The sequence below is a fragment of the Phaseolus vulgaris genome, chromosome 2 (genome assembly GCF_000499845.2).
Source record: "Phaseolus vulgaris cultivar G19833 chromosome 2, P. vulgaris v2.0, whole genome shotgun sequence".
NCBI classification, from domain to species: domain Eukaryota; kingdom Viridiplantae; phylum Streptophyta; class Magnoliopsida; order Fabales; family Fabaceae; genus Phaseolus; species Phaseolus vulgaris.
In genome coordinates, this window is record NC_023758.2 from 28,784,276 (window position 1) to 28,808,693 (window position 24,418).

General features: G+C 31.7%; 3 protein-coding genes across 4 annotated transcripts; 1 reads left to right on the forward strand and 2 right to left on the reverse strand.

Moving 5' to 3' along the window:
- Positions 1–718: 718 nt before the first annotated feature.
- On the forward strand, positions 719–5,585 carry LOC137809320 (glycine-rich cell wall structural protein 1.8). The gene is made up of 2 exons (XM_068610448.1): positions 719–1,504; positions 4,026–5,585. The coding sequence occupies exons 1-2, from the start codon at positions 749–751 to the stop codon at positions 5,412–5,414; spliced, it is 2,145 nt and encodes a 714-aa protein (XP_068466549.1). The 5' UTR covers positions 719–748; the 3' UTR covers positions 5,415–5,585.
- Positions 5,586–7,989: 2,404 nt separating this feature from the next.
- On the reverse strand, positions 7,990–12,637 carry LOC137811260 (ubiquitin carboxyl-terminal hydrolase 21-like). Of its 2 annotated transcripts, XM_068612932.1 has the most exons (9): positions 11,905–12,582; positions 11,694–11,814; positions 11,295–11,405; positions 10,914–11,080; positions 10,417–10,746; positions 10,188–10,310; positions 9,170–9,743; positions 8,870–9,073; positions 7,990–8,251 (listed from the first exon to the last, which is right to left on the reverse strand). In XM_068612932.1, the coding sequence occupies exons 1-9, from the start codon at positions 12,289–12,291 to the stop codon at positions 8,244–8,246; spliced, it is 2,025 nt and encodes a 674-aa protein (XP_068469033.1). In that variant the 5' UTR covers positions 12,292–12,582; the 3' UTR covers positions 7,990–8,243. The 2 variants fall into 2 exon arrangements, with proteins under 2 accessions (XP_068469033.1, XP_068469032.1); XM_068612931.1 differs by lacking the exon at positions 7,990–8,251 and having other exon boundaries at positions 8,543–9,073; positions 11,905–12,637.
- A 5,745-nt stretch (positions 12,638–18,382) lies between these two features.
- Positions 18,383–23,384, reverse strand: LOC137809681 (probable ADP-ribosylation factor GTPase-activating protein AGD9). Its single transcript, XM_068610779.1, has 6 exons — positions 23,316–23,384; positions 23,123–23,241; positions 21,213–21,648; positions 20,871–21,134; positions 19,262–19,384; positions 18,383–18,723 (listed from the first exon to the last, which is right to left on the reverse strand). Exons 1-6 carry the CDS (start codon positions 23,382–23,384, stop codon positions 18,589–18,591), a joined length of 1,146 nt encoding a protein of 381 aa, XP_068466880.1. The 3' UTR covers positions 18,383–18,588.
- Positions 23,385–24,418: the final 1,034 nt, after the last annotated feature.

Below are 24,418 nucleotides of genomic sequence, written 5' to 3' on the forward strand. Positions count from 1 at the left end.
GACAATGTCAGTTGGCAACCTAGCTATTAACAAGATTTTAAACACATCACTGTCATTGGTTTTAGCCATGTGTGATGCTCCCAACCTAGCTATTAACAAGATTTTAACCCAATTTTAACATTACAGACATTATACTCGAAACACCAATTGGTTAACTTTTGGATGGATATCTTTAGAGATCGTATTTTTAAGTCTAACCAACTCTTATATAACAAACTTCTTATATACTTAAAAATTAACTCTTATATAACCAACTTCTTATATAATAAAAAAAAGTTTTTATTTCTAGTCGAGTTTAACAACTACTCAAAAGAAAAGCTTAAAATCTGCACAAAAAGTGGTATATCAGGATAAATCCAAATCAACAAGTTGTTGAAGAGCTGCTGGAAATTTGAAAGAAAAAAGAAAATTAGTTGCAGTGGCCACTGTTAAGTGTGAACATGCAAGATGAATGATTCCGCCATCCTCAACAGAAAAACGGATATACGTTTTATCAGAAAATGGAGAATAGGTTTATAAGATGGCCATAGTGAGAAACAAGATGAATGTAATGCTTGTGGTTCACAGCAAAAGCACACCAGTGGGTCTTATAGTGCGATTTTCTGTACTTGTACCCAACAACTCCTGCATGTGCAGTGGGCCATATTCAAGAAATTAAACACACTTTTGGGCCCCTCCATTTCTGTAATGGGCCAGGCCCATTACTATATATACACACGAACTTTGCATTCCGAAACCACACTTTGCAATGGCAACTTCTAAAGTACTTCTCAGTAACGTTCTTTTTGTGTTTGTTTGTTTTGGCATTTGCTCTGCTGCTAGAACACTCCTCACTCTAGAGGACCGTGTGAACTTGCATGTTGGTACTGTTGTTGGTGGATATGGTGGTGGTGGAGGAAGCGGCGGCGGAGGAGGAGGCGCCGCGGTAGAGCACGGTGGTGGTGGATACGGGGAAGGAGCTGGAGGAGGTGAAGGTGCCGGTGCTGGATATGGAGCTGCGGGTGGTGGACACGGTGGTGGTGGAGGAAAAGGTGGTGGCGGTGGCGGTGGTGCTGATGGAGGTGGATACGGAGGAGGGGCTGGTAAAGGTGGTGGTGAAGGATATGGCGGAGGTGGAGCAAATGGGGGTGGTTATGGTGGTGGAGGTGGAAGTGGAGGAGGAGGAGGCGGTGGTGCAGGGGGTGCTGGTAGTGGCTATGGGGGTGGGGAAGGGAGTGGGGCTGGTGGTGGATACGGTGGAGCGAATGGCGGAGGAGGAGGCGGAAATGGTGGGGGTGGTGGAGGAGGTTCTGGCGGAGCACATGGTGGTGGAGCAGCTGGTGGTGGTGAGGGAGCTGGACAAGGAGCCGGTGGAGGATATGGTGGTGGAGCAGCTGGTGGCGGTGGGGGTGGCTCTGGGGGCGGTGGCGGTGGAGGCTATGGTGGTGGAGGTGCACGTGGGGGTGGATATGGAGGTGGTGGTGGGAGTGGAGAAGGTGGTGGCCACGGTGGTGGATACTACCCCTGAAATGAATACATTACATAAGAAAATATTTAACTAGCTTCTTATGGCTATAGTAAAATAATAAGAAAATGTATTGCTGATAAACTATTTATGCATTATATTCACTGGTATTAATATATATACATGCAAGACTCTTTATGATATTTAAATGGTGTGAATGTCTTTATTAATCATATACATGCAAGACTACATTGCCCGATTTCATGAACTTTCATTATGAGTTTCTTTCTGACCAAGTTAAAGAAGCCGTGATGGAAAACATGCCAACTTCAAGAATTGTTATACAAAGTAAATAGAACTTATATCAATTAGTAAATTACTATTGTGTAATATTTTAAAAAATAGAAACAAAAGTACGAAATGAACAAAAAGAATTTTACAAGAAATTGTATTAAATTTGACAATCAATATTAATTATACAATAAATTAATAACTATTCACTTAATTATTTATTAAAAGTGAATTGGTTGAATATGAAAATGAAGTTGCAAAATATATTTTTCTTAGTACAAATAATATAACTAAAAAGGGACATTCTACTTTAAAGATATAACATTCTTTTATTAGCAAAAACAATACATTTATAAATGGAACAAATAGTTGTCTCAATCCATTTAAATCTTTATGTATAGAGGAAGATCTAAAAATATTGATCTTCTTGTTGCCTTTCTTTGGCTTTCCTCATTGTTGCAACCTGCATATTATTTCAGAGTCAACTTCCATGCACCTAGACAGTTTTCTAGTTTCCAGCAGCATGAACTATATAACTAAAATCAAATATGTATGTAGATATTGAAAGTTTAATATAACATGAAATGTTTATATCCCAGCTAGAGCGTTTGGACCTGGTTTTACATCTCTAAAATGACCATGTCATGTGTTTCCAGACTAGACATGTATGATATTTTAGATTTATGCATTCAGGGTCAAAACTCAGTTTTTAACAAGGCAACGCTACCACTTAGACTAAGACCACTTAAATGAATCCTTTCCCCATATTCCTTTCCGAAAGATTCACTCAATTTGTTAATTTATAAGCACGTGGTTTGTAAGATCAGGCTCAAAATTATAAAACTCTGGAACATTTACAAGAGTTAGATGAGGCTAGAAAGCCTCAAAATTATCCTTACAAAGAGTGTAGGAAAAAGTCTTATCTCTGTTGAAAACTTCCCAAAAAGGAGTTCGTTCACCCCCTGTTTTAAATGTATACACATTCACAAAATTACTAAGGTATAGGGCTTGAATTAAACAGGCCAACTATAAGTTCGTATTTTGTTGCAATATTTTGGATACTTGTTTGTAATCTAGCTCTTGACTTGTGCTAGGGTAAACACTTCCTCAACATCAAGTTTAAGATTCCTAAAAGTGATATTAGTCCTATATGTCCATTTACTTCTTATGATTCTCACTCTCATGCACCTCCAAACATTGTTGCGTTTGTTACTCAGACATAGAGTGACAAAATTACATATGAAGTATTTTTAGTGTATAATTAAATACTTTTTTAGTAGTTTGACATTAATTTAGTAGTGGATGGCACCAATCCTGAGGGATAGAAGAATTTCCAACAAATCTTAGTAAACCCTTATACCTTATAAAGTGGATTTACATAACTCAATTTCACCTAATAAAATTTGTCTCCATGTACTTATATATGTTTGGTGCAGCTTTATCTTTTTTTGAAAATATTTTTGGGACTTTACATTTCTCAAATCCAAAGGAGTAATTTGGAGCAAAGGAAAAATGGATGTGAAAAAATCATTTTTCTTTCTCAAATTCATGTAATTAGACTGAACCTGCAGTACTGCAATTTAGCCTGCTTTTCGAAATAATAATAATAATAGTAATGATAGATGATAGTTTTCTCGGGAAAGAAGTATATAATAGTGTAATTCATATACCTAATTAGTATGACTCGAGACTCGAAAAACAAAATATTAAAAGGAATATTATTGATGGCACTCTTTGAAGCAATATCAATGGTAATAAGTTAATTTGAGAAGAATTGTTCCATGCATTCAAATAATGCTAGCAGTCTTCACTTTTTTTACTTAAATATCATCGGTAGTAAATTAATAAACTGTTCTATCTTCCTAATTTATCTAGCGATTAACAAATTTATAAAAAAGAGGTATGTTTGCAGTTGCACCCGATGATAGTGGTGGCAATAAGAAAAAAAGGGAAGACAGAAGGAAGAAGAAGATTGAGAAAGTAAAATGCAGTGCAAAATGGTGGTGAGTGGGAGGTAGAAAAGAGGGATAAGATAGGTAGGTGTGAAAAAGAAAAGAAAAAGCGTAGGTTTGTTGGAGCAGCTAGTGTATTTGTATGGGTACTGCATGCTCCGTTGGATGTGGAAGACAGCAGAAGCACACAATGAAGCTCCAGTATGAGTGGTTTCAGTGTATCTTTGTATGTTGGCATAATGGGCCACACTGTGGGGGCATCCAACTTTCATATCCATGTGCTTCAACCACTCTTTGCTCTCAACGCGCCTTCCCAATCCCTATAAATACCCTTCAAGTCTCCTCACTTCAAAACCAACCTATTTCAGCTTCACTTCACTCTCATGGCTACTATTCACAGACTTCCCAGCCTAGTTTTCTTAGTACTATTGGCTCTAGGTGTATGTTCTGCTAGAAGGGCCCTTCTCACCCTTGATGCTGGATATGGTTTAGGTCATGGCACTGGTGGTGGTTATGGTGGTGCTGCTGCTGGAAGTTATGGAGGTGGTGGAGGTGGCGGCTCGGGTGGTGGCGGTGGATATGCTGGGGAGCATGGAGTTGTTGGGTATGGAGGTGGTAGTGGCGGAGGACAAGGTGGGGGAGTAGGATATGGTGGTGATCAAGGAGCTGGATATGGTGGTGGTGGTGGAAGTGGTGGTGGTGGTGGTGTGGCTTACGGTGGTGGGGGAGAGCATGGTGGTGGTTATGGTGGAGGTCAAGGAGGTGGAGCTGGAGGGGGATATGGAGCTGGTGGAGAACATGGCATTGGGTATGGAGGAGGTGGCGGAAGTGGTGCTGGTGGTGGAGGTGGGTATAATGCTGGAGGAGCACAGGGTGGTGGATATGGTACTGGTGGAGGAGCTGGTGGCGGTGGTGGTGGAGGAGGAGATCACGGTGGTGGTTACGGGGGTGGTCAAGGAGCTGGAGGTGGAGCAGGTGGAGGGTATGGTGGTGGTGGAGAGCATGGAGGTGGAGGTGGTGGTGGTCAAGGAGGTGGAGCTGGTGGAGGATATGGTGCTGGTGGAGAGCATGGAGGTGGAGCTGGTGGTGGTCAAGGAGGTGGAGCTGGTGGAGGATATGGTGCAGGTGGAGAGCATGGTGGTGGAGGTGGTGGTGGTCAAGGAGGTGGAGCTGGTGGAGGATATGCTGCAGGTGGAGAGCATGGTGGTGGAGGTGGAGCTGGTGGTGGTCAAGGAGGTGGAGCTGGTGGAGGATATGGTGCAGGTGGAGAGCATGGAGGTGGAGGTGGTGGTGGTCAAGGAGGTGGAGCTGGTGGAGGATATGCAGCAGGTGGAGAGCATGGTGGTGGATATGGGGGTGGTCAAGGAGGTGGAGCTGGTGGAGGGTATGGTACTGGTGGAGAGCATGGTGGGGGATATGGGGGTGGCCAAGGAGGTGGAGCTGGTGGAGGGTATGGAACTGGTGGAGAGCATGGTGGTGGTTATGGAGGAGGTCAAGGAGGTGGAGGAGGCTATGGTGCTGGTGGAGATCATGGTGCTGCTGGGTATGGAGGTGGTGAAGGAGGTGGAGGTGGGAGTGGAGGAGGTTATGGTGATGGAGGAGCACATGGAGGTGGATATGGTGGCGGCGCCGGTGGAGGAGGTGGGTATGGAGCAGGTGGAGCACATGGTGGTGGTTATGGAGGAGGTGGTGGAATTGGCGGGGGCCATGGTGGCTATGTTCCCTAAGAATTTCTCTACAAAGCACAATAGATATCCAAGTGACGCATTTGAAAGAATAAGTATGGTATTAATAACACGATCATAATAATAACTTAGCAAGCACCTTTTATCAACTTATGATTTTTATGTACCCAAATATTTCTATAATTATTAATTGCCAACTATTCTCTTTTTCTACTTGCTTTTCTATTTATATTTGTATGCAACAAATATGTTGAGTTTGAGAATATCATTCTCTCCCTACATCTTGGTGTAAACAAACTGGTACAATTATTAGAAAGGGATATAATATTTTGACATACATTAAATAAAATATATCTATACTTGATAAATTAAAATAATCATATTTTAATTATATTTATTTTATTTTTTAACTTAAAATTGTAATATACATTATTATATTATTATATTATTATAATAGGCTATAAAATGGGTGTATTTTTAAGGGTAAAATATTATTTTTCTTATTAGAAAAGAGATTATTAGTTGATAATAATCTCTACATAGTAATGTACCGGATCTACTCCCGCCAAATCACACTATACGTAATACTATCTTAGTCATCTAACCGGAAGAGAAAATATAATGAATGGCTATTATTTTAGTTATATAGAAATGATTATTTAACGTATTCAATAAAAGTAGATGTAAACAATACATCACAAATATTTACCTAATTAAGAAAATTCTACCAACTATCTTAAAATAAATACAAAAATTATACTAATCATTTATATTTAATTCCATTATAAGTTGGAGTAAGCTAGAAAGTTCCATAAAACAAAAAGAAAAATATTCTGGGCAGGATATCTAGGAAAAGAAAGAAGATAAAGAAAAAATTAGATACAATTGGTGATATAACAAGCGCAAAATAAATAATAGTAATTTTTTTTATCGGCAAAATAATAGTAGTAATAATAAATATTAATAGAATATATGATGTGTGAAAAATGACCGCATACCATCGCTTATTAACCTAAAGAAAAGGCCATTTTTTTTAAAATGTCTCTTAATACCATAACAATTTTCTAGGTCAGCAAACATTAAGATTCTTGCAATATGAATTGATTAAAAGTTTTGTATAAATTTTAACATAATTATTAGTGGGAAAAAGAATCGTACACTATTTATACTTACTAGTGTGCATTTCACTTTCACTTATTGCTATGATTTATAGAACAAAATGGTATGGGAATACTCGCCTCATATTATTTCTGTACGAGAAAGTCTTTTTAATAACCAAAGTATTATGATATATAAATGTGGTAGGTACAAAGATGTCTAATCCCTTATGCATCATTTAACATTAATTATAAAACTGAAATGCAACAAATATGATTTAGTAACCAATTTTACAAAAAAAAAAATTAAAAAAAAAAACTCAATCCTTACACATGATTATAATCAACACCTTAAAGCTAACTAGTTCCAGTTTATTATTTGGTGTCTCCTTTAAAAAATAATACTTGACCAAATTGATCAACTCACAACAAATCAAATGAATCGTAATAATAGGGAAGTTATTATCAGTAGCTATTATACAGTACATTAAACTAATTTTCTGGTTCTGTAAAATATTCCCTGCCATTGTTCTATATGTATTCTTATTACATTTGTGGGATATTATATTACCTAGGATAATTGTCCCACTCCAGTGGTGTTCATTAATGGTTGTTCAAGAATCTTGCTTTCATAGTTACAAGGGAGAATGTAGAAATTGGACCATACCATAACTTGTTTTAAGTAATTAGAGTTATTGCAAGTAACCATTAAAAATTGAATAAGGGACTTGTTGCAGGTTTAGTAATTCATTATATAGACCATATTACCAGTGCATGGAAACCAATACAAGCGCTTGACATAATTAAGAGCTACTTACTAATTGACATCTTTAATCTTACATTGATTAAGAACAGTTTCTTAGTAATTACTGTCCTTAAACATGCACAGTATTGATTCTAGACAAATACTTAAATGACAAGCTAATAAGTATTAACTAGAATTTTATAAACAAATTGTCACCCGCAAACAGGAAAAGTGGACCAAGAAATTAATTACTGATTTTTGAAGATATTTAAGAAAAAAATCAAGTTTAATTTCTCACGAGATCAATTTTGTAAAATGAAATTTACTCACTTACATTCTACAATTTAATCATATCCTTAGTGAATATAAGATTTTATTTCGTACATAAATAACATATAGGATAAACTCTAATTTCAGATAAAAATATATGGAAGATATGCTCAAAATTATATGTTTAGGTGGCACAATTGAGTCATTTTATATATAAAACAATAACCATGATATATAGACAACTTGTTCCACTATACAACTCTTCATTTATGATATAAAAAAGAGTATTTTTGTCATTTCATACAAAAGTTGAAATTTTAGGTAAAGAAAGAGAGTTGTATACTAGAGTAAGGTTGTCATTGTATCATTTTCCCAAAGTATAATGATAAAAGTATAAGATAATCCACAATTTTTTATACAACCATATTACAAATCTCAATATTATTATTTTAATATTTTTCATATTATTTAATTTTAAAATTATTTTTTATTATATATATATATATATATATATTTATTTCTAAACTCATCAAATCAAAAATTATATACAACTTTAAGGATATAAAGATTATCAAACTATCATTTTCCTTCCACAAAATGCATCTCAAAAAGTGTCAAGACCAATGAACTGGAAAAAGGCCAACAGCAGAGTAGCTAAAAAAAGTAGAGGCCAGTGCACCACGAAAATATGTTGATGACAAACGCTTGAGAAAAACCATGGACATTGCGTCTAGGGATGAAATCAAGACATTAAGAAGCCTATCCATCTGCGACAAAACCAGTGAACGACAACTATGAATCAGATTGACATACATAATAAGACAACAAAATAACTAATGAGTTCCTACTTTTGTTTAGAGGAACTCAGCTGCTAAATAGAAACTAAGCATGCCTCACAAAATGGTATCATCACAAATATCATCTCATAAAACAGATTTTATTTTTAATTTAATCTCACAATTGATTTAGAACATGAAGTGTCTCCTCACTTGTATATTATAAGTTAACTCTTTATAACTTAATTACATCTCTAGACAGGATGTAACCAACGACAGAAATAATCAACGTCAAGATGATCTTATTTGCCATGTAACCATTTATTATACATCCTTGTCCTCACTGGCTATATGTTACACCTGTGCAGAAAGGGAACATATACAGATAACCAGTACATTCATGCACGCTCGAGTGTGAAACTATACAATTCGGTGGTTGTATTAAGAAGTCTTAACATAAGTATCACTGCTTTAGGCTTTACACCACAAGAATTCAAGTGCATAAACAAAACACCAAAAAGACCATTCACTGTGAAATTCCAGCTGCCACAGGGCGGCTGACAGATGTTTGGTTTGATTTTTTGCGATCAAGAGATGTGGTTTTCTTACACTGCAATGAATCCATTTTTTTTCTCTTGTCTGAAACTTCATCTCGAGCAACATATTTCAAAAGTGCCTCTCTCCTTGGACCAGTCTTATTAAGATATTTCACAGCTTCTCGTCGTTCAGGATTCTCGTTACACTGATTGACTGGTCTTTTACGGCTCTGCTTGCTCTCCTTCTTCGAATTATCACGTGAGGTACGAAATTTATCTGACAAATCAAACTCAAGATTATTAAACAAAACAAAAATCATTCATAGAAATAATGCTGAAAGAAAATACATTTAGCAAAAGTATATTCAATTACCTGAAGCATTATCAAGAGGGGAGGTGAGCGGAGGCGGAGGCAGAGATAATGAACAAGCACCAGCACTCTCTCTAAAATCAACAACTTCCTCACAGTCATAGTTATTATCAAGACTAGCATTCTCAGTATATGATTTTCCATCAAACATGGAACGACCATCCAAGGTCACCCTGTTCCTGAATTGGGTTTCAACATCTTTAGAGCTGCTAAGGAAATAAACGCTTTCCTGATTTGGCTCACAGAGAAATTGTCCACAGCTATGAGTAGCATCTTTAGCGTCATTTATTTCAGTAAAAGTACGTTCGTCTGGAATAAAATAATCAAACCGAGGCTCAGAACATCCTTTGGATTCACCAGCCCCACCTCTTTCAGTACTTGGAATTAAATTAGGATTTGATTTAGATATGCCATCACCAACGTCTAAAACAGATGTAGGAGATGTACTTGAAATATTTGGATCCAGGCATTGTTTTTGAGATTCCATAATACTAGAAAACCACGGAGTACCCTGTCTTGCATAAAACAGTATGTACGCTTCCTGAGACAGTACAGAGTCTCCTGATACCTCAGTAACCTGAAGAAAAAACCCAGACACAACATGTTTAACTTTAGAATGAACATTAACCAACACAATAATTACAAAAGAACAAACCACATGCAAAAGAAATTGCAGGAGAAACGAATTTGTTTAAGCTATGGAAGACTGAACGTTGGCAGAATAACACATAATTTTACCAGAGTTCAACCGTAGCAATTCCATATGCTTATATAGGAAATACGGTACTATGAACTAAACTATCTATGGTAGTATCACTTTTAACTGTCAGCAACAACTGTTTATTGAAGATGTCAAACCAAAAGGCATGAATCATAAAACAAAATTCAACTGTTTGTTTAACTTAATAACACTAGCAATTAATTACCTTGTACCATGAAGACACATTAGGAAAAACTAACATTTTATCATCAAACATATATGCAAAATATATAAGGACATCTAAAGGGGAAACAACAATACCATCAAATCATCCAACTTGTGCCATGTGTCTGGACCAGAGCGAACAAAGCAGAAGTAATGCCCTGAAGTAGAAGAAAAACCAGTATGCACAACAATGGCATATAAATCATATTTCACCAGTACCTGTCAGCATAAAAATGAGTCAGAACACAATTTATTAGGGAAACAAGACAACTCAAACTACACACGTGTAAAGATACAGTAAATGTAAGTTAAAACCATAACTCACGTCATTGTTTTGATTAGAAATGGTGTAAGGCTGCAAGTCCAACTCCAATGGGAATTCAATATGCTTATCAATCTTCTCAACAAGAATCCCATCTGCCTTAAATCTCTTTAAATGAAATGCTGCAACTGACGGTGTCATATCCAACATAAGCTGTTTCTCCATGGACACTTCTTCCTTGCAGCTATCACATCTAAAGTTTGCATCAATCTTTTCCACCTTAGTAAAAGATTCCAGAGCACTTGGAAGAGAATCTACATTTTCTATCTCTAAACTCATGTCAATTAATGGCTCATAAGTGTCTGAAGTGCGACCACAGCTACAACATTGAAGCTAAAACACAAACACAACGATCAGATACTTATTACCAATTTAGCAAACACAACATTGTTAATCAAAACCAAAACACAAATACCAATAAAAGATAACTTAGCAAACACAAGACAAATCATAAAGGAGACAAAACCCAAATTGTTTAACAATGCACTTCACTGTCATACTTTGCTAATGAGACGACCTCCAAATACTTTCTGTACAAGATTATCCCCTTCAAAATTTAAATCAGTCTTCTTCAAATCTAGGAAACACCTTTCCAGTTTATCTAAGGCACACTGCATGAATTCATGGGCATCCTCCTGCTGATATCTTCTAAATCCAGAAGAAAAATCTGTCATGATTATAGTTAAGGATTACAACAGTCATTGGTGAAAAAATAAACCAATCTTGCAATACTCAAAGGTTATATTTCACAAGCAAATGATGACGCAAAAAACACTACTAATGACAATCCTTAATTCTTCCAACCGAGTGAATGGGCACAGGTTCACATGAGTCTGCAAGCTAGTTAAACAATAATCGTCGAAGTCATAAAAGAAGGATACAGCTCAAATTGTTCACAAATTTCAAAGGTGAGAGAGTGCGTCCAGAAGCAGCCAAGGAACGTTCAACTTGGTCACGAAAAGTGCAGATAACACAGAAGCGATCCATATGACCTGAAATTTCCAATCCGAAAAATCAGAAACTACACAAGAGAAATAGATTAAGACACTCAAACTATACACATAACAGCAAGGAGCAAACAACTGTAAAGGCGCTGCTTTACAAATTTCAAGCTTACAGATAATCCACTCACTCAATCAGTCAACCATAAAAGTAATGCATAAACAGCTTATCATCAGTAACTCCAAAGTCCCTCAACAACACTACAGAATAACAAAATAAGCTAGAACTAAACAAGTATAGACAACGCCAAAATTAAAATTCAAACAAGCATAACTCACCAGCACAAGGGAAATTATGAGTACACGCACGAATACCCTGCACTAGAGGCACTGTATGTGTAAAGCACTGCAGAATAGCATTAAGAAAACATGTATTGCCAAGATTCGAAAGCCCTGCTCCCTGTTAAACGGAACACAATATCATTAATATAAAGATTTAGAGAAAAAATCAGTATAAAAAAACAAAGCCAAAGAAAACAACGACCACAACCATGTTAGAAGGCCCAAATTCATAGACAGATTCTGCACCCATTGAACCCTCGTTCTCGTCTAAGAGCCAGTTCCCTTGGTTAGGAACCCAAGATTCCGGCGCCACCGCCGAGACCGGTGAACACGAAGCCAAGGGCAAAGTCGAATCGTTGTTGAGCTGCCGGAACTGTGAGGCCGTATTAGAATCTTCTTGGTCAGCGCCCTCCCCGCCAACACCGTAACCCACCGGAAGAGTAGATTGGCCGACGGCCGATAACTGACCAGAATGATCGCAACAACCGCCGACCGATTCTGAGGGACATAGAGGTTGGGGAAAGAAATTCGTTGCGGGAGAAACCTCCATTGGCCCCTCTGCGGACTTAGCAGGTGAAGAGAGTGAGAAACACATTGAATTTCGCGACGCAGAATAAAGTTAGGGTTGAAAAGTTTGGGGTTTAAATGATGTTGAAGAATTGAACAATGACTACGAATGAAGGGGGAGGCTTTTGAACTGGAAAAAATTGGGGGGAATTTGGATTAGAAATTAAACGATAACAAATTGGGGAAGCGGGGTTTGGGGGTTAGGGTTTTGATACGAGGGAGAAGAGGAGGGAAGGTGAAAAGCGTTTGAAATGAGAGGGAAAAGGGGTTCAATGTTTTGAGAGTTTTGGCACCAAAATCATTTTAGTGAAAGTGACACAGCGGGCTACGCTCTCTGATACTGTATCTATAGTGATTGGTTTTGTGCCAAAGACAAGGCATAATCTAAACTAACAACTTTCTTAATCTTAACACTAATCCTAACCCTCTCTATGATATTATAATTAATGATTAATTATCTGTCGAACTACATCGCGAAATAAAATAAAATTACACAAAAATACTAACTGTTTTTATATTTTAATATTCTAAATCTTTTGATATCTAGCTTAGTGGATTAAAATATTATCATAATGGATGGATATAATTATTATCTAACTTTTTTTTTCAAATGTATTTTATGAGTCTGGTTTCATGCATTAATAAATTATGATAATGAAAACAAAAATGTTAACTGAATATTATATTTCTTATTTTTACCAGCTCATTGTAAAAAAGGTCATTATTAACTAACTTATATGATAATGGAAAAAGATATATGATTATAGGAAAAGATATATGACAATAGGAATTCATGCGTCTGGTTTCTTGCAGTAACAGATTATGATAAATGAAAACAATAGTAATTGTTATCTAAATTTATATATTTTTACTGCTTCACTGAAAAAAAAAAATAGGTATTAACTAAATTTTATCTTTTTTATTATTTTTCATTCGTCACTATGATTTTGAATACTTTACAAATTTTATTTAAATGTTTTAAAAGTAAGTTATTGTATCTATTTTATGCAGTAAATAAACTATAATCTTACCATATATGTATTTTATTCACTCAACTTATACTCGTTAAGAATCAACTTAATTCATCATTCAGATTTTTTTAAAAATTACAAATGTTAAATTTTATTTTATTTTTTGTTTTCAATTAATCTTCTATACTATGTAGAAGGTGTTGTTTTACAAATATTTACATGAAGATTTATATTATAAAAATGGTTTTTTATCTTTAAGTGAAAAATATATTTGTAAGTGTAATTATTATCATGCTTTTTTATTGAGTGGTATGTTTGATTTATTAGTTTAAGAGTTGATGAGGTGGATTTTATCTAGTTTAATAAAACAATATTAAATTAAAAGTATGGCTCTTTAAGTTTAAATTTTAAAGAAAATATAAAGATAATCAGATAATTGTGGTGCATTGTTCATATTTATCTTTTATTTGGCTACATAGTAGAATGTCTAACCAAAACTATTATTTTGAGGTTTGTTAAAAATCAAATAATAATGATGTACCTCACTCAATACATGGAGGGAAATACAAAACTTCAAATTATACCGAGAATATATATATATATATATATATATATTATCATTTTCTCTACAACTCCAACATATATTGGTGAGATATCAAGGAAGGTCTAACCAAAACATTACCTGGAGATTTTCTAAAAACCAAACTATGGTGGTGCACCTCACTTAACATAAAGGGAGAATACGAACTTGAAGTTCTACCCATGCCATGTCTTCCACAATCTAGTGTCATACAAATTCATCAAGTTTAAGTAGCTAATTGAAAAGAATGTTGACATTCATGTGCTCACACCTTTAGTCACAATTATCAGACTTCCACCTCATGACTTTAGGACATGGAAAGTCTTTCATGAAGGAATTTTCGGATGTCATGGAAACTGAGAGTTTATTGAGATTTCATTAAGCTTGTTACATTCTCACTCTAAAAATACGACAAAAAAATGGTGATCACTAGACCTATATGATATATGTCGTTTGCCCTCCTATAACCTTCCATGTAGTTAACACTACCTACAAATTCCTTCAAAATCAATCAAATGAAGTATCAATCATCCCAACCTAAACACCACAATAATAGCAATAAAAAAAAAACTAATACAACCTTCACCAGCAAACCATTAAGGACATCTTTCCAAACCTTACCACATCTTTCCAAACAATTTTGTATGTCGAGAGACATTGAGGTTTAACTCGACCAAATGGGAACATGTCAAAGCTAATCCAAAGCAAAATTTGAAACCCGAGTTAGAGCAGTGTTTCAATTGTTAACCTCGTTTGTAACATCTAATTGAATTACTCTCAAAGTCAACATTTATTACAACTTTCAAAATATAATTTTCATACCTATTAAGTCAGTCAATGTTGTTTTACTTGTCATACTATTGGATAGCATTTAACATATGAATTATGATATCACGCAACAACAATTAATGTTAAGAGGTGCAAACTACTCTACATGAACTTGAACAGAACAATGTCAGAATCATCGCACCAACCATAACAATAAATTTTAATCAATTATTTCTCAATTAATGCAAGCTAACAACCAACACTACTTTTACCACAAGTTGCACCTCAACCAATCCAAATAAAACAACCACTTAACCAAAACTAAACTCCTACCCAAAACTAACCTCCTCAACTCAATCACCTTTGATGCAACAATATGATATAATTCAAAATCCCTTGTTAAATGATAAAGAAGATTTTTTAAAGTTGTTCGAATTCTCTTATATAAGACACTATATCTATTATAATCATGCAATCTTGTCATGGTTAACAATGCTATTGTATTATATAAATAATAAATTCAAAACATATCATATTTAGATGAGTGTAGTACTACAATAATTTAGAAGAAAAAAATGGATGATTGAGTTACAAAGTTTTTTATGATGAATATAACTAAACATTTAACTAATTATTTTATTAAGCATCACAACATATATCCACATATACATATTGGGCATTATGCATTAATAAGTATTTGTATTAAACCTATTGTATATGAACATGATGAAACAAACTCATAGTTATAAGTAGTTTATAAAGAAAATAGTTATAAGTAGTTTATAAAGAAAACACTGCAACATGAATTATCACACTTCTAATTATAAAATTAATCATTAAATATAATTGGATTACTTAATTTAAGTTATCGTTTGAAAACAGTGTTGAAAAGACAAACCTTATATAAATAAATTGATGGTATTTAAATGAATATTTATAGTTATTATTGTTGCATGTATACATAAAGAGACCATATATTAATCGAACAAATCACTTTTATCACAATAACACATACAAAAAGTGTAATTTGTGATATAATACCCTGCATTTAATTTTAATTTTCTGTGTTGAGACAATTATAACAGGAAACAAACCCTTTTAGTTGCACGGTTTAAATAAAGTAATTATTCACATCAAGGTTGAAGATGATACTCAATAATATCAACACGAAGATTGCTTTAAAAAACTACATTCTTGAACATTTATAGAAGCAACAAAAAGATGATTCCAAAGACACATTATGTTCTATGTATTTTTAGTATTTGTATAGTGAGAGAGAAATTTTATAATATTATTTCCACTATAAAGTTATACTCGTAAGAAAACTATTAATCATAAATCCTTTTGACGAAAATTATTTCACATGTTCATATTTTTTTCTATACAAAAAGTCACAACAAATAATAATATTTGTAAAACAATGAAGTTAAGATGAGATAATAATAACCATACATTAGTTAGTTTGTAGGAACCTTTAAAAATTATGAAATAAAATTTTAACTTAGTTTAAGTAAATCAATATAAAATTTGTGTTTTTATTACTACATAGACAATGTGAGTTCCACGCTTAGTATTTATTTACTTCAAATACAAATTAATATAAATAATTTAAAATAAACTTATGTCGAAATATATTTTTCATTATAAAAGTAATTTATGCACTTTAATTTTTTTATTAATAATTAATTCTGATTATAAATATTTTATATTTTAATATATATTTTTATAACATTTAACTATATAAAAATGACCATGTTTTATATATTAACTGTATATGGTTGTTTTTCAAAAAGAATTTGCTACATGGCATGAAAAAGTCCCCATAAAAATTATATATATTTGAATTAACGTGGCAAAACTTTCACCAAACTCCTTAATTTAATACTTGGCTATGAAAATACAAATGCATCTATTTGTGAAGAGATGCAAAATAAAGTGAAATTTGAATGCAGATCTTGTTGGAGATCCCACATCGACTAGAGATTAAGACATTTTATTGTATATAAGTGGGGGCAACCCTTGTCCCATGAATCAATTTTATATTTTATTGTATATAAGTGGATGCAACCCTTATCCCATAAATCAATTTTATGGGGTTGAGTTAGACCTAAAACCCACTTCTTTTATAAGATGATTTAAAGTAGCTTATTTAAAGTAGGTAAAAATTAGTTTAGCTAACTTAGTTTGTATCTAATATATTTTTCTTTTATTATTAATTTTTGTATTGTAATACAATCATTTATTATTCTTAATCTATTTTCACTTATTTCAATTTTACATAGATAATTGATTATTGTACTGTTTTTTTCATATATTTTGGTAAGATTACTTTTTAGTTTTATATGTATTTGAAATTGAAAAAAAAAATCGACATTACAATTTTGAAGTAACTAATGTTTTATTAAACGATGAAATGTAAAATCTATACACAATAAAAATTGTAAAAAAAACTCATTATAATAGTAGTTTAAATTGAGAAATAAAAAAAATGAAAATTTAATAAAAGTTAAATTTAATTAATACTTATTAGATCAACTTATTTAAATAGAACGATTTGTCAAAAAAAAAAATCACATACAACTTTAAAAAACAAAAACACTAAAAAGTTTAATGAGAATTTAATTATTTTAAAAAATTAAAATTAAAATTTCATAATGATATATTTTTATATAAAAAAACACAAATTTAATTTATATAATAAAATTTATATACCATTTTATACTTGCCAACTATAATTTGTCAACTAGTTTTAGTAAATACTTATAATATAAAAGATTAGCTTATCAACTCAAAACTTATAAAAAAAATAATACTTTTGCCCTAAAAAATACACTTACTTTAAAACCTATTTTAATAATATAATAATATATATTATAATTTTAATTTAAAAATTAAATTAAATATTATTATTTTGAGTTATAATTTGTTTTTATTTGATGGAAGTCAAAATATTATTATCTAACTTATAAGTTAAAAAGTTTATCCGACTATAAGCTAACTTGTAACTTGGTTTTATGTAATATTTACAAATATACATAATAACAATGTCATGGTAAAAAATAATCGAATAATTGTGAAAATTATATGTTAAATGAATATATAGATAAAATAAAGAATAGAAAAAAATATAGTTAAAAATACAAAGACAACATTTAAGTGACCAATAAAAAAATTGTGAAGTAACGCGTTATAACTTATTATTGTAGAGTATATAGTTTATTTTTCTTTTGAGATAGTGCACTATAAGAAAATTTTAAATAAAAACTAATTTTAGAAAAAAAATAATTAGTTACTATATTGACTAAATTAAAGATATTTTATAAACTAAAAAATAGTTTTTATTATTAATAAAAATTTATAAAATAGTTTTTAAATTTGTATTTAACTATTAGCTACCAAGGTTTTAACTACTAACTACTTACTTATGTTCTAAATTAGTCTCTATTAGTATTTTAGAGACTAATTTAAAAACTAAAAATATCAAAAAATAGTTAAAATTTTGATAGTTAATTTAGAAACTATTTTATAACATTTTATTAATAATAGAAACTACATTAGATACTAATAATTTTCTAGCCTCTAAATTAGTATCTAATTTGATTAATATAATAACTAATTATTTTTTGTTTTTAAATTTAATGATTTTATTGTAATGCTGATTCCAATATTTGACATTATAAATAATTTCTCATGAATGATGGGAAACACATTTTTAAAAAAAAGTATTTTATTATGTACTTCTTAATGGTTTAATGTTGTACTATAATTACATTTGATACATAGGTGGTTGTGAACTACACCAAATTGAATGGATATTTTATATACAAAACATATATACTCTTATTTAGATTATTCTATCCTGAATATCAGTTATCAAATTGGAGGCCAAGAAACTGAGTTTCTTTCCAGTCTCTCCAGCAATATTTTTAAGAGAAGAAATGTCTTCATGAGCCTACAAAACAGCATATGGAGAAGAGAAAATGTGATACATGAGAAGCATTATTAGCTAGTGACATGAACAATAAAGTTTATCAATCCAAAAACATACACGGAAAGATAGTCGATTAAGGAGGTCATTAGCATCAAGATCACTGGAAGAGTTGTTACCAAAAAAATCAGCACTAGAAATTGAAGTTGAATCCTGAAAATAGAAGAGGATGATCACTAACCATCAAAATTTAGAGTTGGGAGATTCTCATTTCTAATTAAAAAAAAAACTATAGTACTACTCTTTGCTAAATCCCATGTCAATGTTAATGTCGTAGTATCAAATCGATAACAAGAAAAAAAAAACACTAGTTTAGCTAATTAAGGAAGACATGTCAAGGAAATATTAAGAAACTTTCCACTAATAGACATGATTTTACAATAGGAAATCGTAACAACTAAAACTGAGGAAAAAATTGCGAAGATTGTTCATAAATAATGTTTAGCCTGTGTTAAATTATTTATCATAATATTAATGGTTTTCAATTGCTACAACCTTATGATTCCAACGTCTAGAAACATGGCATGAAAATGACATTAGAAAAAAAAATTAGGCTGGTTTGAAAAAAAAAATCACTTCTCAACAATCTTCATTTGAAATTTAAGCTTTAAAAATAACTTTTGTCACATTGGTCTACCTAAAATGTGTATATTCGAACTATGTTTCAATAATTTATAACAGAGATACGTACTGAAAATTTTGACAGAGTAACTTGTGAATCATTTGCATCTTTGTTTCGATCTCCAAAAAATTGAGATGAAGAAATTGACTTAGCATTTGAGAACTTCCTTCTAGCTTCATCGGACTCCTGAACCTGGTTAGGGTGGTATACCGAAACGAAAAATAAGAACCAAATTAAAATAATAAAAATGTTTATTTTAAATCATGCTACACCTTACAATTCAATAAATAATCATTTATAAAATTTTACATATTTTTTTTAATTTTGAAACATTTTGTATTTTACTTGTATTTTAATAAATATTAATATTTTAATCATTTATAAAAAATTATAATTTTTTAATTTTGAAACATTTTGTATTTTGCTGTATTTTTATTAAATATTTTTTTAAATTTTTTATTATTATTATAAATATTAATATTTATTGTGGGCGTAGAATAAAACTGGATGTGAAAATATTATATCCCTTAAAATAAAACGACCCAAAACATATCCAACATATTGAGGTAAAATGAGATAGTCTAGAGGTTTTGAGATCATAAGATCATGCATTATGAATATAATACATCCTTAAAGATAAAATAGCTTAGAAACTAAAATTGAATATGTTTTTTTTGTCCTAAATTGAAGTAAATTAGAGTCCACAAAAATTACTAAAGGTTTATGAGAGCAGAAGAAGTATGATGCGTTTATGAACATTGAAGAGTGAAGCCTAGATTATAAGTATGCAATGCAGATTTCTGTGTATTTTTGGAAGTTTTGGGAAGAAAACCAAATGCAGCAATTCAAACACATCTGAAGTATCTTCACAGCTGTTTTCTTTAAAATTGTTTTTAGGCACTACAAAGTACATCTCATCTGAGACGGAGCTGTGTTCTTCTCTTCTCAGTAGTGTGTGATTCTCCCCTTAGTTGTCTTAACACATGAAAAATGTAGGGGAAATTATTTTTTGTCTGATGGTGTCTTTATGGTCCCAGTTGATTAGGGTTCCTAAAATTGGTTACATTTTTTTGGGCGAGTTCATGGATGCCTATTTTTGTGTGACTATAAGGGGTACATAATTTATGCAGTTTTCCGTGGGATCAGAGGATTAGGAACTGTACATATTGTGTTGGGAGAAGGGTATCTTGTTTTTTTGTCTTTCTACAACTATCATTTTTTGGTTTAATCCTCTGTTTCTCTTTTCTTTATTTTCTTTGTTTTTTTTTAACAATGGTTGAAACAACCTAGTGTTTTTTTATTACATGTATTTTATTTTATAGTCTATTAAAGTATTTTTCTTGTATTGTTTTTGTCCCTATAAAGAGTAGATTTATTTTTTCTAGTCCATCTAAAATACTTTTAAAGGGATTAATTCAAAATGAGAAAATATTACAGGACTAAAACAAGAGGATACATATTTTTTACTATTGGAAAAAAAAATCATAAAGACATTTAAAAAAAATGTAGATGGTGCTGTTTTCCAATCTTACCTAAAGTTTTACCTTACTAATATGCAATGTGATTAAATAAACTTACTTTTATTGTAGTGCATGCAATTTTTCTAAGAAAAAAAAATGTAAAGATGAAACCAAATATTGTTTCTAGCTAAAAGTTAAGTTTTCTAAGAATGGCTTACTTTCTCTTTTGATGAATTTGACGCAAATTCCTTTGGAAAAGCACTATCCATTTCGAAGTCTGCAAAGAAGCTTGATGACTCTGGTAAAGACGCATGCCTAACTAAGTGACCCTTACCTTTAGACTTCAAATCAGATGATTGGTCATTTTCTATATAGTCAAATCGAGATGTAGAAGATGACCCTGAAAGTGTACTATTCTTTGGCGCGGAAGTAACAAAAGTTGGTGGTTCTTCTGGTTTTTGCTCGTACAGAGATTCACATGACTGCATATCATAAGCATAATTTTAAATAAAAAAACATATCTTCAAATATAAATGCAAATAAAAGTAACTTTTGCATACCTTTTTAGTAAGCTTTCTAGCACCAAGTCCCGCAGCTTTTCTAGGTTTCTTAGCGCAAATTGTTTTTTTGCCAGTATTAGAAACTGTTGCGTGTGAAGCTTTAGGTGAAGAAGCGCTTTCTGGAATTCCAGGATTTTGCAAAGCATTTTCGTTTGGCAATTCATTAGTCTTTAGTTGAGGAAGTCCTTCAACAACTTGTTCAAACGGAGAAGCAGTTGGTGATGATGGTGAATCTAGCTCCTTTTCAGTCATACTTTTAGCTACTTCCTTAGAAAGAATTTGTTTATATAACTCTGCAGCTCTTGATGTGTATTTGGCATCTGTTTTACCACCATCAGTCCAACCATGCTGCTTGAAGAAATTTCGTGCACGATTGTTTCCTCCCAAGCTCATAGTTTTCAATTGCTCCGGACTCCACATGTCTAAATTTGTAGATCTACAAAACAAACATTTAATTAATCACTCATTCATCTTTCATCCCATCCTTTCTCTTTATCTTATAGAATGCATTTAACGAAATAATCAAGCTCAAAAAACGAATAAAAATCAACTTACTTAGATACAAAGGCACAGAATATAACTTGATTAATTCCATTCCGTGATTCAACTATTAAGCACTTCAAACAAACTCAACAAATTTACCATGTCTGTAAAAAGTATGAATCGCGTTACCTTTCTTAGGGCATTGCACTAGCCTCCTAAATTCACCAAACAAAAATGTTTATTTTTCAATTATTTTCTCACAAAAATAATCTCCTTAAACCAAAAGACATGATTTCCATATATTCGAATGTAATGTTTTTTTTGAAAATTTCTTTGTTTACTATAAAAATACACCTCGGTTTTAATGATTCTATTTTAATCACATTTATTAAATATCCATTTCCTCATCAAAAATAAATAATAAATTAAATATTTATTCAATTTTTTTAATCTGTTTTAGATCTCACATCAACTAAAGATAAAATCGATAATGAGTGCAAATCTCGTCTTACAAGTTGTCTTTGTAAAATTAAGTTAAACATAAAGCTCAATTTTAATAAAGTTCAATTGTTCATAATCATTTATAATTTATCTTATGAGAGTTTGTTAAGTCTATCGTATCATAATATATAAGTGTGTAAAAATCTCATGTTATATATGAATTTTGTAAGATTGAATTAGACTTACACTTCTTAACATAATTTTTATAACAACTAACAACTCAAGAACTTAGCATCATTATCACCACTACAAGAAAATAATTAGAAAGAGACTAATTTTAAAAATAAAAAAATTATTAGTCAATATATTAACTAAATTAAATACTATTTTAGAGATTAAAAATATCTTTGATTCTAAAATAGTTTATATTATTAATACATAGTTTCTAAATTGTTATGGTTACCAAAATTTTAACAGTAATAATTTAAAAACTATTTATTAATAATATAAATTATTTAAATATTAATAATCTTTTATTATCTAATTTAGTTAAAATGGTGATTAATTATTTTTTATCTTTAAAATTAGTTTTTATTTAATTTCATCCTCTTATTTGCCACAAATTATACTCATGTGGAACAATGCAATAATAAAATTGTTTTCATAAAACTTAAAAACCAAATTGAACCATGCAAATTCTCAAATTATATAAACCACGACAAAAACCTCTTAATTCCCTTTAACGTAGTATGTCTGTTAGCTGCAAAAATCCATTCATATACATTATTTGTGTGGTTACCATATTTCCAAATGGTTCCACGGAACAAAAGCATCAAACTACATTTATTTATTAAAAGGTGGTCACCAATATTTCTTGTTCAACCTCCAACTAGTTTGATGCCATGCAACTTAGCCAATATTCTGAAGCTATGGGAAATATTAAACAGGGAACATTAAGTTCGAATATGGAGTTATAATTAACTTGCCTGACAAAACTGACATGGACACCGAGACTACGATGTGCAGCGGAACAATCGATGCAGAGGAAGATCCCATAGGTGACGGAGGCCCAAGTTGGATTTTTTGCATTACAATCGAAACACATCTAAAACAAAAAAAGATGTGAACTAGAAACACATACAATAAGAAATGGAAGAAATGGAATAGATAATGATGAACCTTGTTTTCAGACTTTGCCTTGAGTTTCCGAAACACAATGTTCTTGTCATTGCAAGCATCTGAGGCCATGGGAACGTAAAAGAGAAATGAAGAAAATGGGAACGCAAATGGGTATTTAGATTAGTAGTTTATTTATGGAATGAATTAATTGGGGGTTCTCATCACTTTCTCCACTAAAGGTGCTTGCCTAGATTTGGTGAAATCACCTCACCGTTCCTCCTTTCAGCAAAAATAACTAATCATCTTTTATAGTTATTCCTTCTTCTTCTTTTCTTCAAAAAAATAAATCTTCCATTATTTCCTTTTTTTTAAATGAGAAAATGACATGGAATATAGAGCTGAGGCCTCAAGACGTGCATTTGTTGGCGGGACTTTTCTTTCATGAAAATCTTTACTTTTATTCTTCTGAGATATACTAAAATGATTTTTGAGATATGAACAAATATTTTTGGACTGTGCAACTCCTAAGTTATTTTTTAGTATAAAAGCAAATTTTTAAATTGATTTAGAAGTTATTTTTTCATAACAAAAATCAGATTGCATCTATAAGTTATTTTTTTGTTTGAAAAAAAAATCAAATTATACATAAGTAATTTTCTTAAAAAAATATTTTGGATTATCTAATCCAAAATTATTTTTTTACATAAAAACAAGTTTCTGAATTAATTATTTAATCTGAAAGTCATTATTAAGAATCATGTTTTTATCATAATATAGGGTGATATGTTGATCTCTTCTAAGTAGATAAAGCATGAAAGGTAAAAAATAAAAAATAAAAAAAATACACAATAAGAAGCCAATGATTAAAGAAAAAAAAAAGAACAACCATGACTACGTAGAAGAAAATAACAAAAATTATATTTTGTTTTATTTTTTAAATAACATGTAGAAATATAGAAATAAATCATGGAAGTACATAAAAAATACCGTTATTATTGTATTGTCATTGGATTTAATTTTTTTAGTAGTTTATAATTGAAAAGGTTTATCTTGAGAAAAAAAATATGGACGTCAAAAGGTCAAAGATATACTAGTGTCTCAACTAGCTCAAATTAGATGTTGAGGCGGAAATGTCTAGTTCAAAAATAAAAACTTTAATAAGA